Here is a 19,603-nt window from a genome sequence, read left to right on the forward strand (position 1 = left end):
TCTGTGCAGCATTACACTGACTGATAACTACACTGAACTTCCAACAATTAAGTAAATCTCAATTCATTTTTTGTAATTCTTACAATTATTATTTTTGGGCCCATTTACGAGACACGATTTTAAGCATAGTACATAGATCAAAACAGATTATTTATATCCTTTACACTGCAGCTTAGTTCAAGACTAGGCTTAATCTATGTCAACAAAACATGCCCCAAGTAAGTGATTGTAGCCTCAAGGTCTGTTTTCCCTTGACAGTTTTAAAAGGTAAATTTAAAATCTCCTGAGGATTTACCCTCAATATGGCAACACTGACAAGGAACCTGCCTATTCAGTCTTTTGACGTCAACGCAGACCAGTGCTTTCACATTCAGAGGTGATGTTTTACTGCAGCTTTACAACGCTGAAGACACAGACACACACCTGTTTTATGAAGTGCAACTATCAGAGCTTTTCAGTAACACCCAGTGTACAAGACTTCCTTCTTGCCACACAGATTTTAAGCTTGTTTTGTGGTGCTGTTTCAGCAATTAATGTGAGGCAACATTGAAAGATGGTTCCTCTTCTGCTACAATGTGTTAGAGAACCACCCATAAAACATGCAGCAAAGCCACCACAGCTACAGCAGTTACTTATTTAAATGAACAAACACCTGTTTATTTTTGCTGCGTACAGCAAACACACAAAGCAATATAAACAGTTTCACAAAAACATGATTGGGCTTTTATTCAAGTTATAAATAGACACATTTCAGCAAAAATACCCATATAGGGGGGGAAAAAAGTGAGAAAAAAAAACTATTTCCTGAGAAAGTATACAAAAGGCAGGGGTCACTCCTTTGAGATCTGCTTCAAAATTAAAATGACCACTCTGCATACGCTTTTACACCAGTAGGCTCAAAGTGTGGTCCCTATGAGCTACTCTACAGTCACAAATTATTTAGTGTAAACATTATATAAAAAATCATGAACTACAGTCTTGCAGGCTCACTTCAATATTCAATATATTAACCAATATCTTTACTGTACATTTAGAAAGCCCTTTAGAGGAACATAAAATATGTCAAAAGCTTAAAAACACTGCAGTCAAGGTACCGTTGCATAAACTAAAAATAACATACAGCCAGGCAGAATTTGCATTCATTCAGTAGCAGTCCTGCTCAAGTCAAGGATTCAAAGGTGCAATCATTAACATGTCTGGTAACATCTGAAGTTGCTTTTTAGCAAGTGGCAGATTTACCAACATGGTAAAGGAAACTTTTCAAGCACTTTGTCATGCCCTGGTTAGCAGTGTTTTAACGGAATATTTTCTACAATAATTATTGCTTCTTACTCACAAAGAGACACAGCCAGAGGCTTGAGTAGAATTTGTGGTGTCTTAAACATGATAAATGCTTTACAATAGCTGTGCAAATCAACAGGCCAAAACTGAAGAAGGTAAACAACTTTAAGAAGCAGTTGTAATCAATCAAAAATGCCATCAGCCGTGAGTTAAAGTATGGCTTTAAAAGAGAATCCCACTGATTTTGGGTTAATGATGAGAGGTAAACAAGGCTATTACAAGTGGGTTAATGTGAAATGCTTCATTCTAAAAAGTAGTGCTGATAGGAACCAGATGTCTGAATACATTCCCTGACTGGTTTTACAAATGTTTTGTGATAAGGTTTTAACCTAAACCTTTTTTTATCCTTACTTGCAGGGAGTGTGTAAGGCAACATGGTCCCCATAAAACACATTTTTCAGATTTACCACAATTTATCATAATCATCACCACAAAAATACAGAAGGCATGTGTACGTTCACCGGTGACTTTGGTAAACAGAAAGGCTGTGTTCCTGCCATTGTGACCCTTGGTTCCCATCATCACCACTGCAAAGAAATCAGTGTCTGTACCTCTCTCTTCAATGAAATTTTTTCACATCAAATCACTCTGAATGACTTTGTTTACATTTCAAAAAGATGAAATTAAGCAGAAATTTTGAAAAACTTGTGGAATTCCTCTTTAACAAACGAGCTGTTGCCTCGCAGGGGCAACGGGCCTGCATTGCTCCCTGTGCCCATCAGCTCTCGCATGAAGCTTAAAAACATTCAGCCACCTGTAACCACAACACAGAAGGCCTGGAGTGATATCACCCAAAGGCAGAGAGAAGTCTCAGGAGCAACCATTTCTATGGCAACACTCCTCTACATGGGCAAACCCTGTGGGCCGGATCCCCCTGTTCTCCAGTGGTCACCAGGCACTGTGGTTTTCATAACTGGTTGGAGGTCTTGTTGTAACCTTGGAAGTTCTGCTGGAGCACCACCAGAGAGCTGCGTAACTGTGGAGAGAAACAGGAGCCATCACGACTAGTACAAACAAACAGCCAGCACACCAGAGACCTTTCGGCAAAAAAAGAGACATCAGAGGAGAGATATTTTATACTAGCACATGGGGGCACACAGAATCACCCCTGCTGAGGGTACAGCAGCAATAGTTGCTGCATTTTGTTAGAATTAGAATCAGTTAATTAGTAAGGAAGATAAGGGCGATAATTGGTAATTGGTTAAGGAAGATAGAAAAATACTATTAGTAATTTATTATACATACCTTTTTTATTTGAGATTTTATTCCAAGTCATTTTGGACTATTTATATTGACCAGCTTATACAATTTAGAGAACAGGTGTTTTCAGTGTTATAGGGGAACTTCATTAAATTTTCAAGATTAAATTATCGTAGTTTGTGGTGAAATGCACCATTGTAGAGAACCAGAACCATCAAGAGTTTAATGCACCTTCAAGGCTCCTCACAGAAAGTAATTACATAAATAAATATGTTGCCTGATGTGTGAAACATTATTTGACAGTAGCTGGGGAAAAAAACCAAACCACTCTGAATGACTAATCTCAATTACTGAATTGTGTCAAAATTTGAAAAAAAGAACAGATTTAACAACATATACAGCATATTGTAACTGGATTGTTTTTATGGTCTAGTGAAAACGGAATCAGGTGAATCTGAAGTTGTGCTGCTGTTTGCATTCTCTTCCAGATGAAATGTGGTAGAGCCACACTAACGCACCTGTTCCAGCAGGTTAATGGAGTCCTGTAGCACCGCCCTCAGTAAGCGTGTCTCCTCCTGGCTCCTGTGAAACACAGTCTGCTTGGGGCCGAGGTCAGGTGCCAAACTGTAGAACAAAAGTACTTAGGTTGTACTTCTTTTAGGACTTTAAACATTTTGAAAGGTTTGTAATGCTACAGCGAATCAGGAGGCATCATTACATTGTGGAATGGAGATGTAGGATTGTATACAGACACTGTCAGAAAAATCCTGTGTCTGCTTTACAGTGTTTAAATTTTATTATAAAGATACTAATAGAAATGGTTCAAATGATGCAGAATACATTTTTTTAGATTAATTTACATTGAAAGCTAAACAAAAAAGCAAAACTTTTTTGACAATATGTAGCAATTAATTCAAAACGTTTTCTCTATTTTCCAAAAGCAATGACACATTTAATTACGTAAAATGTTACAGAGCAAAAAAAGGGTTAAAAATCACATGCAGTACATTCTTAAATTTAACAAGCCAATAAAAGAATTTCTAAACATTCCAGCATTCATACAATATAATTCCAAGAAACCAACAGCAGTCCTTACTTTGCCTCAGCTCTCTCCCTCATACGCTGCTTTGTGGTGAGGTACATGCGATGGGCCACGTCCTCCATGGCCCATAGCTTAAAAAAGAGTCCAAGGTTCAGCACCGTCAGAATCAAAAGACTGAAAAACAAACCCATAAAATCAATAAAACCACAAAGTCATACATAAACCATATCGTGATTTTGTAAGTTTACACTAAAGTACATCAGCTTTCTAGATCTTCACTGGGCCTGTTCAGCCAGTCCACAGCACTTCTAAGAGGGTGCAACGATTAGGTAGGACAAAATGCTATACTAGGTAGTTTTATACTCTTATTAACTCTTTGAAAAAGTCTTTTTTTTGTTCTTCCAGCATGGCAGCCCAAGATTGAGCTCTTTTTAACCAGCTCTTCTATAAACTCTAAAACAAATGCACCTCTTGGTATGACTTACATCACACTCATTCCAGCTATAATGGAGGTGATGTTCCACTTCTGCGTGTTCTTCATGTCCATTATACCTGAAAAATGAACCCAAGTCACTATTAGTTACGCAGTCTATGTACACAAACAGAAAAACTGACTGCAGTGAGAAATGTTTGCTTGGTATATATTGATGCACTTGCTTAAATCATCAATGTGTACTGCTGAACCAAATGAGGAAACTGCTAGTGGTTTCAGTGTTTAGGTTGCAGGTTACTGATACTCCATTTACACCTGGTCGTTTCAGGCATTTTGAGCATCAGTTTATAGTTGTTATTTCTGATTTTACTACAATGCATGTGCTTGATGAGGCTAATCCTTCTAAACAGCTGTCTTCTTGTAAGCATCACTGTGTTAAGGAAAAATGAGGGTCAACACTGTATGAGCTGATTTGCATATTACCACTCGAATGTAAATCTGAATGACAGAAGATGCATTTGACTGCCAAGTGTAAATGCATGTGGTTAAAAGCTTATCAGGTTACAATCCAGATGCAAGAAATGAGCACACATAAATGTGGTCAAAGTTCATCGAGCTCGTACCCATGCTGCTGTCTCTCTGCTGCTCTGTGTCTACACCATACTGCTTGCCAGGCCGCATATGCTCCTGCAGGGTGCGACTGTAGGTCCTCCGCCTTCTACGCAAGCCAGCCTTTCCAGGATCGCCTGAACCTTGGGTCAACTCCACTTCCTCCTCAAGCAGCTCCGCCTCTGAATTAGAAAGAGAATTAGAAAAAGAACTAGACAGGGATGTAAAAGTGCCATGTATTGTTTTGCATTGTAACATAAGTATTGCTAACTTGAGGCAGACATATTAGCTTGTGGTTATTTTAGCATAGGGTTAAAGAAGCGAGAGCTGCCATGTAAAAATGCTTCAGGGATTCTGTCAAGGTTTTGGTGAAAGAGAAGGGGGACTTATTCCCCCTTTATGCAGACAAGAAAAACCATTCATAGTCCCATTCACAACTGTGGGAACTTCTGGCTGTTTCACCAAACTTTACTAATTATGAATTATTGAAGTGAACATTTTTGTGGATGCTGGGCTGCTGTGACTTTTCAGCCTAAATATGCATTGTAGGGAAAACAGTTTTGTAAGGGGCCTGTTTAGCTGGCTGCTGGGACTTGCTGCACAAGACGTTGTTACTATCCAGGGTGATGGGGGAGGGGGTGAAGTGAATTGATGTGAATAGGCATCCGGTTCTTTTGTTTGTCCTATATATGGTATATGACCTTTAGCACAGGGCTTATGCGCTGCTAAGAAACCAGTCTGACTTGACCAGGCAAAACTTAATTCTGTCATTCTGAAGTCTCAAATACTTTTATTTAATAACTTTTAAAGCTGAATGCTCTAGTATACTTAACAAAAATAACAATTTCAGACACTCCCTTGAATTTAAATCAATTATTTATGCAGTAATATAGAAAACAAAGTACTTGGCAACATTTTATTACATCTCTCTTATGGGACAGCCCAGAATATACATAATGCATTATGATGATTTTGCCATAATGAAAAGTAATTCTATAAAACAGTCTTCTGTTTTCATGCTTACTGATAAGATACAAAGTGATAACTTGAAGAAACAGTGAGAGAGACAATACTGGGAGATACTGGTACTCATGCAATGCCTCATGGCCAGTCTACACTGTAGGGTCAGAACTAACTGTGGTATAAATCCACTACATTTATATTCAATTAAGTTGTTCCTTTGGAGTTATATGTACATAGCAAAAAAGTGTGCATTGTAGCTTTGCCAAAAATCACATAAGGACCATTACAAGGTAAGGGCAGTAATCTTAGTAGTAGTTTGTTAACTCAGAATTGCATGACCAACATTATCGTCGGGAAATGAACATGACTGCTTCCTATCCTCGTCTCTCAACAGACAGCCAATACTGAACCAGCACATTCTACTCATGGTCATTTAGAGCCACTTTGATCTGATCAATTATCTTAATTAAGCTCTTCTCCGTTAACCTCTGCTCTGTATCCGCAGCAGAAAAGCTACTGGCCAGCCCTCTGCCTTGGCCAGTCAGGAAAACACCAAGCTTGTTCTGTGCTTGTGGTCACTGGGCCAAACCCACAGTGACTGTGGGTGTTTGTCAGTTCTGAGCATGCCCTAGGAAAATTTACCATCATAATATAAGACATAACTGACCAAAATTATCATGGTTACAGTGCTGTATAAATACTGAACATGTTCAAAGGGGCCCTCTGGCCAAAATTAAAAATGTACTACAGCTACAGCTGCTGTAAACACACCTCCTTGCATCCTACAGTAGTGCCACATTTGTCTAAACAGTGAGATGATCTTGTTTATAGACCAGGAAAACACTCTTACATTTTACAATGTACAGCATTTGGCAGACGCTCTTATCTAGAGCGACTTACAATTTGATCAATTTACACAGGTAAGGTAGTCTTGGGAGTCTTGCCCAAGGACTCTTATTGGTATAGTGTAAAGTGCTTACCGAGGCAGGTATTGAACCCCAGTCTACAGTGTAGAAGGCAGAGGTGTTACCCACTACACTATACCAACTACATCTAATCATGCATCTGGCAGGTAGGGGGAACTTTTAATAAACTACAAGCGCTATGGGCATTATACATGTGGACAAGCTGTTTGAAATGTTTTGTTTCTACTAGCTAGCTAATGCAGAAGGATGGCAGTTAGCTAACATTACTGCTCAGAAGCCAAATGTCTAGTCTGAATTTCTTAGCCTCTACGTCAGTGGAGGTTTTCCAGTTGTTATTTGAAATACTTGAGCAGTGCATATTGGGTATTGTAGTGAGGGATGAAAATGTAAAAAGGATACAAAATCATAAATTCTGTCAAACTGATGAAAAGGATACAGTGCTGTGCTTCAAGTATTATAACACTACAAACAATATTAAATACAACCCTTAGGGTGGATTTTAAGAAGCACTAATACATATTGTCATTTCACTATAGTATTAAGTATAATCTTAATAGTCCTTTTTTCAAATCACACCTCTCACATTTCTTCACAATATCAAAAAGAATAAGAACAATTCATATAATTATAATGTTATCACCAGAACTACTACTGCTCATCATTCAGATTATCACTATGTAAATATGAGCTTGTTTTGCAGTAGTAATAGGTCGTTTTCTACCTCCATGACTTTTAAAAACAATAATTTAACTGTACATTATTTGGTGAATTACTGAAATTTAGAAAAAGATCATTATTGGGTTTTATACTGGTATATAATTAAAACTGATAGCTGTCCCATCCCTGTTCAGCTCTGCTGGATGTATTAAATTATATTAACAGCCTCAAGCATTAAGGACATCTGCACTGTCCAGAGAGCAGGACAGGGATGTGAATTTGCAGACCAGCAGCGTGTGCATTAATGCAGGCCATGCTATAAGAGGAAATACATCAGCAGTAATTTATAATAACACAGAGAGAAGACATATCACTCTGGGGACTTGGTTAAGGAGATGGAGGGACAAGAACTAGGAGGAATATATCCAAGCAGAGAAAAACACTATAAAACTGATACTGACCAAGGTGTCTGAAATAATCCTCCAGGCCACTCCATGAGTTCTTGGAGATGAAAGACTTAACAAAGCCCCACGGCTGCTTCTTGTACTTCACATCTGTGTAAACCCTGCAGGAAAAAAACTTGTAGCTTAGGCTTAAAACAGGTCTTAAAAATGTGCGCACACATGCACGCTCACACAGTAACTATCCAAAGCACCTCACTAATGAATGAGGTTTTCCTAAGGGGTTAAATGTGAACAGTCAAAATCCCAGTAAGAATAACAGCAAATTACTTGATAAAATTCCCAGGAATGTATAAGTAGAGCTCATGGGTGAAGTCAATTCTTTACTGGGAAAGTTGAGCAATGTATCAGCTTCTGTCGCTTCACGAGAATTGCAGTAGATTTTGTATGTGGTCCTAGTGGCATATTGCCTGAAAGAAGCAGCAGAAAACTGCCCCTCCAACTTGACCTGCTACTGCACAAAAGCGATGCAGCATGGCCGGAAAAGCAGTACATTTTCTGTGACGTTCATTTTTGCAGCGGACTGCAGATTGTAGTCACTTTTTTTCCCCTGAGGAAAACCTCAGCAAAGCTTGCAAGAGTGTATACGTGCTGCGCAAAGGTCAGAGACCAGGTTTTATTTATATACAATTTTTAGTCTCAGAAAAAAAGCACACATAGATTAAACATAGATTACACAAATTACACCAAATTACACAAAAATACTTTCCGTACTTAATGTGCCCACTTCTTTTACAGCTTTCACCCTTTTCAAGAAATTTGTTATCAGAAGAAATCTGCACGGATATTTTTTCACACCACCAAAGTTCAGTCTTAGAAGTTGTTTGTATTTTCTGCTTTTCACAATTCATGTAATCCTAAACACATTCAGTGATGTTGAGGCCTGGACTCTGGGGTGGTCAGTCCATTGCTCAGAGAACACTAGCAGCTTCTTTGTTTGACAGCAAATGCTCTTTTTTGTCCATTTCCTTTTCTTGGTAACAAATTCTTGACAGCTACACATCCTTTCAGACTTTGTGTTGAGTTGTCTTGTCACAGTGAACAGATGGACAGAAACAACCGTGGATTTTTTAGATCTGAAGCAAGAGTGGAGCTCGATTTCCTCTCTCTCTCTAAGAAGAAAGCTTTTAATTACTGCCTATATGATGGTGTCAGTTTTGGTGGCCCACCAGGTCTTGCACAGTTGTTTCTTTTACTCTGTATCTTATGTTTTGAACTGTAGCTTTGGAAACTTTTTTTTTAAATTTGTTTCCCTTTGGCTTTCACCTTCTTTATGTAGGTATATTTTCTAATATCAGATACATTTCATAAAAATAAATAACTTGTACTTAATGGCTCTATTGACTGAAAATAAAATATAAGAAAGGTGGCCTCGGAAGTTTGCACAGTATCGTATTTTGTATATGATTCAGAAAAGAAGAAGCCATTGGCCATTCATGCAGTGGACATCACTTTCTCTTTAACAGTACTTGCATGGCTAATATGAATGCATGCAAAATGCCATTTAAGGGCTATAAACTGGAATGACAAAAAGCCTGAAAAAATGTTGGTGCCTTATAAAAACAGAATACCTGTGGCACCTTAATATCAGCCGATTCTATTCATGCGATATATCAGTTGAGCCGAGTGCATAACAGGGAATACTGAGAAACATAACATACTTACCTAAGCCTACACTTGCGCTTGGAGTTGCGGATAATGCAGTAGCGATTGAGAGTGTAAAAGTAGTCATGGTACGGAACGTCATGTGTGTAGACTTCAGCATCCACTATGTAGTAATGTCCCTGCCTAGACTCCTTATATAAAGTCTGAAAAATTAACAGTGGGTGGTGTTTGTTAAAATGACATACACACAGGGAATGAGGAGTTTCACTAATACTGCCAGGCACAACTCCCCAAAGCACACAGGAAAAAAGAGAAATAGAAAGCAGCCCTACCTGATTTTCTGTGGCTGTTGAAAATTTTCCCACTAGTGGGTTGGTGATCGTGATGGTGTAATTCAGACTCCTCTTCATAGAGCCAGAGGTGTCCCTCTGCCAAGAAGAAGACATCACACCTGCCAAGTAAAGAAATACAGCAGTTACTAATGCATTTAATATGGAAATGTTTAACTACATATGAAGAAAAAATGACAAAATAAATAAAAGCAGTTTTCACATTTTGGAATTTGGAATTTTTGTTTGGATAATTGATCCGCCCTTATTTGCACAAAGTGTATTCTTTCATATCAACTGTTTCAGGATCAGATAAGCTGTACAGAAAAATGTAGCAAGTTTTGTTTGGAGTCACTACTCTTGAAGTTCCAATTACTGGGGTTCACTGTGTTGGTGCAGCAAATCCTAACTAGACAGGTTGGAAATGACAGCGACAAACCTGCACACAGCAAAAAACTACATCCCACCTATCCTAACAGCAGCTATGTTTCCACTGTCTGTACAAATAACCAATGATACAATGCAAAAAAATCCAAAATAATTTTGACTGTATGAATTATGCTGTAATTACATCATTTTATCTCAAATTCTCTGCATTTTGTACATTTGGCTTCCCTGACTTTCCCTTTTTCTATCTGAACCATTATGCACGTGATGCTGTTATTCCTGCCATATGAAGCTGTGGGAGCACTTTTTGTTTGAAAGGCTGTAGCCTTTTCTGGACATAAAAATAAAAGCTATGAAATGGTAGCATTCCCTTTAAAATGCACCCTCAAGGCTACATCACAGGGATTATTGAAGGTACACAATTGGGTCTGAAAACCACTGTTGTACCTTTGAAGAGACATTTACATAGTTTGTACCTTGATGAACAAAACAAACAAACAAAAAAAAACTACTGGCACAGAACCTTTATTTCTAGCAGTGCACCTCTCCACCATGCTGTTTCATTTACATTTGTTGTAAGAAGAATGTGAGGGATATCTGTCATGTAACACTAAATTTATGCTTACAAATAGTATTTTTCCCGGGAGAAAAAATGTTGACTGGTAATACTGACGAAAAAATATTACAGACAATTTCCATTTACGTAGCCCACAACTTTTTCTCAGAAGCAAAAAAAAAAAAAAGTCCTGCTGAGATAGTAAATTAAAAGGGAATTGTAATTAAATACAAATGAAGGTCATTTTTACCTGTGAACTTCCTGGCATCCATAAACCTCCGGAAAAAATAGGAATCAGTAAAAAGCAGCTCAAACATTTTCTCTGCGTTGATTCGGAACACCCTGTTCACAAACATCCTTCCTTGAGACACATGGGACACACAATCACGCTCCACTGCAAAGTCAAAACAAATCAACAAAATAACACACATCAGCCTCGGTGTGAACACAAAAATTACCATAAATTGATATTGATACAGTTTTGTCATTCAATTCTCCTGAACCGACCATTTCAATGAACCAAACATCCAATTCAAAGATGAATAAATTCAGAAGCCAAGTTATTTTGTGTTTTCAATATATAATAACATTCAGTTAAGTAAGTGAGTTGAATGTCTGCATTTTAGCTAGCTACATTCTTTTGAGAGAAAATGTAGGTGAACTGAATAAAGTAACTTTGTGGCACTTTGCTGTTATTTTTTGAGGGCACACTGTAAAAGACAATCATTGGAATTAATAATAAATGAAAAACAAATAAATAAACGATCAAGTATCTCATTATTAACACATATATACAGTGCATCACCTTCCTCCATGCTGTCAGATAAACTATTTTCTGTGAGTCTGTCTTCATTGGCATTCAGGTCCAAGGAGAGGGAAGAGCGCTTGGACACTCGTTCATGGCTGAAGCGCTCTAGGGAGAGGTCAGGACTACGTTGACGAGATGTCGTACTCCGTGTGTCCTCCTGTAGGACGTGCAATTACAGTAAATACACAATCCCTATCTGCACCATCTTTAACCTTGTGTCAATAGTGTATTGTGCATTTTTGGAGATTTCCTCTCTGGTGGAAGTGTGTAATTGCACACAACATGCAAAATATAATTTGTACATTGGTTGTGCTTTGTGTCTGTTTCGTAAGCAAGATCTTCATTAGTATAATGCAGATTTTGCATTTGAGACCCAAGCATAGAGACAGAACTGCTGTCTGAGTCTGGTGTGTGATGTCAATACCTAAATACATATGACATGGCCTGAAAAACGCCTGCCAAATCTGACATGATCATTTAAATTATTATTTCTGGCTTTACATGAGACTTGCCACAGTTCATGCACATCATATCCTAGTGGGTTTTTTTCTTTTGACTCAGCAATGTTACATTAATTTTAACAAAAAAAATTTGCAGCTTTGGCAATCCATTCTATAAGTGGAGGTTAGGATACAAAGTTGTGATCAGAGAGTTTTAAACCCTCTTCATCAGATCTTAAACAGGAACATGTTTAATGTACTGTACCCCAGTTGCAGAGAGAGTACTCTGTAGTCCTACTGAAGACTGCGTGTCATCTCCCAGAGGCGTGGAGGCCTCATATGAAGTCTGTTCAATCTGAGGAATACGTAGAGTGGAAGGTCTCTCCATCCTTCCAGTTTGATCCTCTGCTTTTATGTTTAGGCTGAAACAAGAAGTACATTCACAAAACAGCGTAACTGCTTCTGACTAGATTACAAAATCTAAAACCTGTAAAAAAATAAACAAATAATTTTTTTTAAAAGGCAATATTTATCTAAAGTGTTTACAAAATATAAATAACCAACTTTGACTGAACTTAGGGGTATACCTTTTCCACAGGCATATTGCCACATTATAGGTTTTATTATTGTTTCATATATGTTAAATTCAGGCAATAAACTGTGCATTAAACATACAGAAGTGTGTTCTGTAAGCATCAAAATAATCAACTATGCCATCATTAAGACAATCAACAGAAAAGTCAGTCACAAAAGGCCACATATCTCCATTCAGCACTTTTTTAGCCAATTCAAATATATGAGCAAAATCAATATACTCTTGGTTTTAATTTGATGGGTCTGTATTGTCCAAACTTTTTAAATGTTTTGATTTTGAGACCAGGGAAACCTATGAAATGTGCATTCATGTGCATGATCCAGCAGCAAAGTCAAAAAACAAGCTTTGCAGGTAAACAATGAGACTTCACAGGTATGGCCAGGTCATTGGTATCTGTGTGTGGCAAACGCACGTTCATTCTGACACGCACGCGTGCGTGTGTGTGTGTATGTGTGTGTTACCTGGTCTGCGTATATGCAATTGTGTCTGTGGTCATCTGCAAACTCTCCATCTCCTCATGGCTCAAGCCCAAATCATTGCCATAGTGCTGTTTGACCATCTGCCACAGCTCCTGCCTGGTCAACTGCTGTGGAAAGAACAAATAACCAAATAAACTGAAGCAGCTGAGCAGCATAAATCACTATCTCCCCATCTCCAGGTGACCTGTGTGAAGAAGGCTTCTGACTGGTTGTTCATACCAGATACCTGATCAGCCCAACACAATGCACCTTTAATAATCTACCAGGTCAAACCTTCATGCTGGAAAAACAGCCCTAACCTGCTTTGCAGTCATCTGTGGAGATGCAATCAGAGTAAAGCCGCAGAGACCCACTGCTAATCTTTTATCTTAGTTTGTAGACACCTGCTCATCCAAAGTTTCTTCTGAAATCAAGGGTACTTATATGGAGTTTGTCCCTGCCTTTACTGCCACAACTGTTTCTACTCTTCTATGAAGACTGTGAGGAACTGTTTGTATTCGGCCATAAGAGCAATGGTGACGTCAGGTACGGATGTTGGATTATTAGTTCTGGACACTCCAACTCATCCCAAAAATATTCGATGGAGCTCTCCAGAGAACACAGTTGCACTGCTCTACAACCCAATGTAGGAAACTTTATACCCCTCTAGTTGACATTTGGCATTGGATATGTTGACCGTAGGCTCATCTACTGGTAATGCCTTTTTAAAGGAAATTATCCAAACTGTGTGCACCTTAAACTTCACATCTGCTAGTTAGTGTCTGTATACTTTTGGACACAATAGTGTGGGTTAGTTGTCTATGCTCTATGTCCAGTCACATCAACTGACTCCTACTAGACAATCTGATGACCACAACCTTCCACGTACATAATCTAATCAGCTTTTCTCATATCAAAGTGAACTGAGTTATAAAGATTATGAAGGCAGGTGGGTTGATCCTCCCCTACGGACCATGAACGCCACTGCTAGAAAGCAAACTGCTCCAAAACAAATCCTGTCTTGTAAGATTTTGCTTCTACAACGAGCAACTACTCACACGTTAAAGAGCTTCATAAACGTACAGCACAAACGTGAACCTCAGTCTCCAGAAATAGACCGAGTGTTTCATCAGACTGAGTCTCAGCTGAAGTAAAACCAGACCATAAACGGTGCTTTCCTAAAAAGATAAGGAACGCTATGCTAACAAGGAACAGCCGCAAACAAACCAACAGACCACAGAACTACGAGGCTTTAGACAGTTTCTTATACGCCAGTTTCTAGTTCGAATTTTCCCGTTCCACCTTAACTACTTCACCATTTAAGGAGGAACGGGGAAATTCGTACAAGAAGCTGGTAAATAAGAAGCTGACTTCACCCTCCTAAGTTAAGTTAGACCATATGGCGCACAAACACAGGCTCCACAATAAAGACATCCAGCCTAAAACAATACAATTTGAAGACAACGCAGGGATAAGAAGATTTAAACTGAAAACAACGGCCAGTTTCTGTATGCTTTAGCCGAAATAACATGAAGACTGACTTATTTTGTCGTACTTACAACAAGGTGTCTCCTACCTGTCGATAGCCTTCAGTGAAATAAAGTAACCCGTGAGCTGTCACTACAGGTAAAGCCCAGTTGGCACGGCGATCAGGAAGTTGTTGCGTTCTGTAGCAATATTATTTTCCCCACCCGTATTCCGGCAGACAACTCTGCCGACTTTCACTGGATATGACTAGTAGCTCAGTCATCACAAATATACACTTAGAAATATCACTAAATTTGTTTTAAAAATTATATGTATTTTTATGTTTTTATATAAATGTCTTTAATCATTTATTTGTTTGCTGGACTGTTAAAAAAACAACCAATTTATTGTTCAACCAGTAAAATATATATTCATTAAATTCATGTTTAGTTTATTTGCCTTTTGCATTTAAATTAACTCAGAATTGTGAAGCAGACAAGTTGACTTACTGTGGTAAAGCAGATGAATAGAAATAAAATGACTTTTATTTCAAAAAATGTAATTGTTAACCACACTACCTGGAACAGAGTTTCTGCCTCCCATGGTTCACATTGTTCAAGGGAGGGACATTTTTCTGAAAGGACGCTCTACTCTCATGCAAAGTAGAAAGCCACACCCAGTGAGGTCACTGAATTTTACATTCAGGTGCAGTTTTATGTGCAGCCTGCACCAGATCCTTATTAAAAAGTGCACTTAGAAGCTCATGTGGTAGGTTGCAACATTAATACAAATGTTTCGGCTAGAGGTGGGTGACGTGGCAAAATGTCATATCACTATACTTCAAGAAAATTTGTGCGATATACAAAATAAAAAGTATATCCTGATACCTGATAAGTTAGACAAACCCACATTTTAAATATACTATCGCAAACTATGAATTCAGGTATTTATATTCAACATTTTACACTCTGTACTGCACTAAATCAGGACTAATTTGTTTTAAGTACTAACAACTGTCACTCAGAAACGACGTTTACACAGAAGAGCATATTGTGACATGTTGTGATGTAATTTTTTACTATAACAATAAATATTGTCACATTGCCCAGCTCTGCTTTAGATTTAAAAATTATTTTCTAGGTTTAGTTTGCACTGGACAGTCTAGGTCAGAGGTAGGTAGGTCCAGAGTCCAGCACAGTTTGGGGATTTCCTTGCTCAAACACTCAAACAAAACTTGGTAAATCAGATGTATTTGAAGCAAGAAATCACCACTGTGCTGCATTCTTTAGAACTCATTCTGATAAGGGATAAAGGGCCTTACATTGTTTTTTACATAAAGGGGTTGATTCCGTTTTTAAAATTCAGTGTGTTAAAGTTTCAAAAACCAAGCCTCTCACTCCCCAGTCAATAGATATCCACAAATTGAAAGTAAGCTTCACAAAAACCAATGTGAAAAAAAAACAACATAAAAGGAACAGTAGTAAAATTTCTCAGGCCTACCTTGTCCATCAGTATATTCTGCCATAGACGAAAAATGGTCTGGTAACTTTTCTCCCTTGCAGAAAATGATGTGAAGAACAGCTAGGGGAGTAGACACTATGTTAATCTGATGTTACCAAATAATTTCATATTGTACCAGTTACAATATACAATAATACACTATATGGCCAAAAGTATCACTCCTAATCATTGAGTTCACATGTTTCAGGCACACCCATTGCTAACAGATGTATAAAATCAAGCACATAGACTTGCAATTTCCTTAGACAGTAGTATGGATTGTACTGAAGAGGTCAGTGACTTTAAAGGACATTCTAACGAATGCTACCTTTGCCATAAGTCAGTTTTCAGCCCTGTTAGAACTGCCATGGTCGACTGTAAGTGCTTTTATTTTGAAATGGAAGCATCAAGGAGCAACAACAGCTCAGTCACAAAGCAGTAGACCATACAAACTTAGGGCGTGGGCAGTGAGTGTAAAAATGGCATATCCTCTGTTGCATCAGTATAAAGTTCCAAACTACCTCTGAAAGCAACATCAGCACAACAACAGTGCATAAGGAGCATCATTAACTGGGTTTCGATGGTTGAACAGCTGCAGACATGCCTCAAGATCTCTATGCGTATTACCAAGAGTCTGCTTGAATGGTGTAAAGCATGCAACCACTAGACTCTGTAGCAGTTCTCTGGAGAGAACCGTTCTCTGAAGTGATAAATCAGGCCAGTCTAATGGACAAATTTAGGTTTGGCAGCTGCCAGGAGAATGCTACCTACTGGAATTTGTAGCGCTTTGGTGGAGGAGGCATAATGATCTGGGGCTGTTTTTCAGGTTTGGGCCCCTTAGTTCCAGTGAAGTGTAATATCAATGCTGCAACACTCCAAAATCTTATGGATTGCCTTCCCAGAGGAGCGGAGTCTGTTGTGGCCACAAGGGGGGGAGTGGTTGGGGTTGGGGGCAACTCTATATTAATGGCCATGGTTTTGAAATGGGATGTCCAACACACTTACATACATCTGTTGGTCAGTGTCCACATACTTTTGCCATAGCTCATTGATAATATAAATAACAGATAAATTATATGATTATATATAATAAATGTACAAGAGAATTATTTAAAGTATTTTAGTGGTTTAATCAAGGCTAATCATAGATAACAAAAGATAAAATAGTGCTTGTTACCTTTTCTGTATTGGAGTAGACCTGAATGGCGTTTGGTATCAGTCGGACTGTTTTCTCTCTTGACATGGATGCAATATCTCTCATATTTAACATTATCTGCATTAAAATTGACCAAAATAGAATCAGTAGCAACCCTGTATCAATTCTCCAAACAACATAACAAACTGTATGCATTCATACAGACTGTGTGCTCTTACTTTTGTTCCCCAGAAGACATTACTGTAGAAACAGAGCCAGTTCTCTGTGAGGTAGATGCGGCCTTGCAACAGAATGTCCTTCTGCAGAGCGCAGTTGTAATCTGGGGAAAAACACAAATCTCAAAGATGCAGGCCTAAAGACATTTAGCATATCTCTCTCTCAGTCTCTTTCACCCTCTCTCACCTACTATCAGTCTCTCCAATTCAGCCAGTTCTTTGAAAGTCTTCCTGAACTCCTCGCTCCTCTGTTTGTAGCTGGTCGGTGATTGAGGTGATCCTATACAGGGAGTCCGGGTGGGGTCTGGGACATCCTCATTAACCTCTTGGGCCCCCTGAATATCTCAAAATGAAAATTTAGTTCTAGATAGCAACAGAACCTTGACATTGTAATAATAGACCCCATATAACTGCTAGTGCTGTTCCTAATAACCACCAGTAGTATTTAAAATTGGAAACAATACATAAAGTCAATAAAGTCTGAGTGAGAAATACATTCTCTAGATGTTGAATGGCAAAAACATTACACTCTTTACAGGAAGAATGAAGCTGCAGCTATGTTCAATGTTCACAAGAGGGCAGCAAAAACATACAAGTAATTTGTTCCAATGAAAAGGCTACACTACTAAACAGTGTTGCTTCAAGAGTTAACTGTCTGTAATCCTTTATCTACATGTACTATACTGCTTACACTGATAAAAGCAAAGTTTATACTGATTCATACACTATATGTATTTAGATCAACTGGTATAAAAGATGTAAAATGCAGAGCGAAAGCCAGGAGTGCTGTTTCAGTCTATATCATCAGTGAAGTCAAAACCCATTTGTTCACCTCTTGTTCCTTGGAGTTCAGCTTGGCCTCTCCAGCTAGACTGCTCTCCTCAGTCACATCACTGCCCACCACTGACTTTGCTGCATTGGTCATCTTTGTCTTGCCTGCGTAAAAGAGCCAGAGCCACAACAGCTTCAAAAGACCATCAGCAAAGCTGAGAAGATGAGGTAACTCATTCTGCTTTATAAATTCATTATGACGGTGCCTTAAGCTATGCAGAGAGTGGCTATTCATAGCCAAAGAAGGTAAACACAGCCATTAAGACAAAGAGTTAACAAGAAACACGAAAAACTGGCTTATCCTGCTCTGTGAAGTGACTTCAGAACCCCAGCTGGGGTTGACACCTAAAGAAAGCTCAGCCAGGCACAAAGGCCAGGCATAGATGAGTCAGAGAGCCTATCTAATGATAACAGCACTGAGGAACATGATTTTCTAATTTAATAACATTAATATTAATATAATAATACATCTTTATTTATATAGCACTTAATGTGTTAGTTGCAAAATCCCAAAGAAAAACATTGTAAAGATAAAATATTAAGATTGTAATGAAATAACTGCACAATTAGAGGTTTGCACAGATGCTGCCACCATCATAACATAAAGGAATTAACACATCTACTTACCTGTCTGTCTGTCTGTCTATCTATCTATCTATCTATCTATCTATCTATCTATCTATCTATCTATCTATCTATCTATCTATCTATCTATCTTTCTATCTTGTGCAGTACAATTAATAGTTACATGTTAGTTAAACTGCCTAAAACTATTACCTGATATCTATTCTACATGAACCTGTACAGTATTGCACATCTTTAGCTGTTTTATACACACACACACACACATGCACACACACACACATGCACACACACACGCATACACACACACACACACACTTCTTCGCTGTCCCAAGAAAAACATGTATCTCCAATTTTTTATAGTAATTTTAAGTTTTCTGCATCATTAGAACACAGTATTTAATGATAAATGGACCAAAACAATGCTTGACAATTACTTGCAATAAAATATCTTCACATTGGCTTTTCATATATATTTTTTGCCAGGTTCTTATCAGAGGAAACCCCTAAAAAAACAACTGTAATTATATGTTAAAGCTGATGTGCTCATACCTGTGAACGCTCCCTTCAACACCTCCACTTCCTGTGCAGACTAATTCCAGCACATCTATAAGAAGAGCTACAGAAAAGTGTTGCTTCAAGTGTAATTCTCAAGTAAGAAATGTTTAAAGAAATCACCTACTTTCACAGTGCTACAGTGCTGCTGTGGTGGAGGTGTCTCCTTATCTGGCAACAGCTCCAAGTTCATCCAGAGGGAACATACCATTCACCACTGGAGAGGACAGAGAGTATGTTTCACACATGAATATGCAAAACAGATCAGAAAGGGGTGGAGCCAAACAGTCAAACACCCTTCCAAAAAACAAACACAAAAAACCCTCTGTTTGTTTGGTCCACCTCACTTTTTTTACTGCTGTTACACACTTTCAAAAGATGGTTCTTCAGTGGTATTTACACTTCTAGAAATACAGGTTCTATGCAGGTACAATGTTTTTAAGGTCCAACTATGCATCTTAAATATGTTTCCAGGTTACAAGTACAT

The 19,603-nt window shown here is 38.3% G+C and overlaps 1 protein-coding gene across 2 annotated transcripts; it reads right to left on the reverse strand.

Annotated features, from left to right (window-relative positions):
- Positions 1-700: 700 nt before the first annotated feature.
- On the reverse strand, positions 701-19,366 carry gramd1c (GRAM domain containing 1c). Of its 2 annotated transcripts, none has more exons than XM_017717286.2 (18): positions 19,244-19,366; positions 17,981-18,084; positions 17,336-17,483; positions 17,152-17,252; positions 16,955-17,050; positions 15,778-15,858; positions 12,814-12,938; positions 12,023-12,179; positions 11,315-11,474; positions 10,760-10,903; positions 9,570-9,688; positions 9,298-9,440; positions 7,633-7,736; positions 4,640-4,807; positions 4,069-4,135; positions 3,638-3,757; positions 3,060-3,165; positions 701-2,317 (listed from the first exon to the last, which is right to left on the reverse strand). In XM_017717286.2, the coding sequence occupies exons 2-18, from the start codon at positions 18,071-18,073 to the stop codon at positions 2,249-2,251; spliced, it is 2,001 nt and encodes a 666-aa protein (XP_017572775.1). In that variant the 5' UTR covers positions 18,074-18,084; positions 19,244-19,366; the 3' UTR covers positions 701-2,248. The 2 variants fall into 2 exon arrangements, with proteins under 2 accessions (XP_017572775.1, XP_017572767.1); XM_017717278.2 differs by lacking the exon at positions 19,244-19,366 and adding an exon at positions 19,114-19,176.
- Between the last annotated feature and the right edge of the window lie 237 nt (positions 19,367-19,603).

This window comes from Pygocentrus nattereri, chromosome 24 (genome assembly GCF_015220715.1).
Source record: "Pygocentrus nattereri isolate fPygNat1 chromosome 24, fPygNat1.pri, whole genome shotgun sequence".
Taxonomy (NCBI): domain Eukaryota; kingdom Metazoa; phylum Chordata; class Actinopteri; order Characiformes; family Serrasalmidae; genus Pygocentrus; species Pygocentrus nattereri.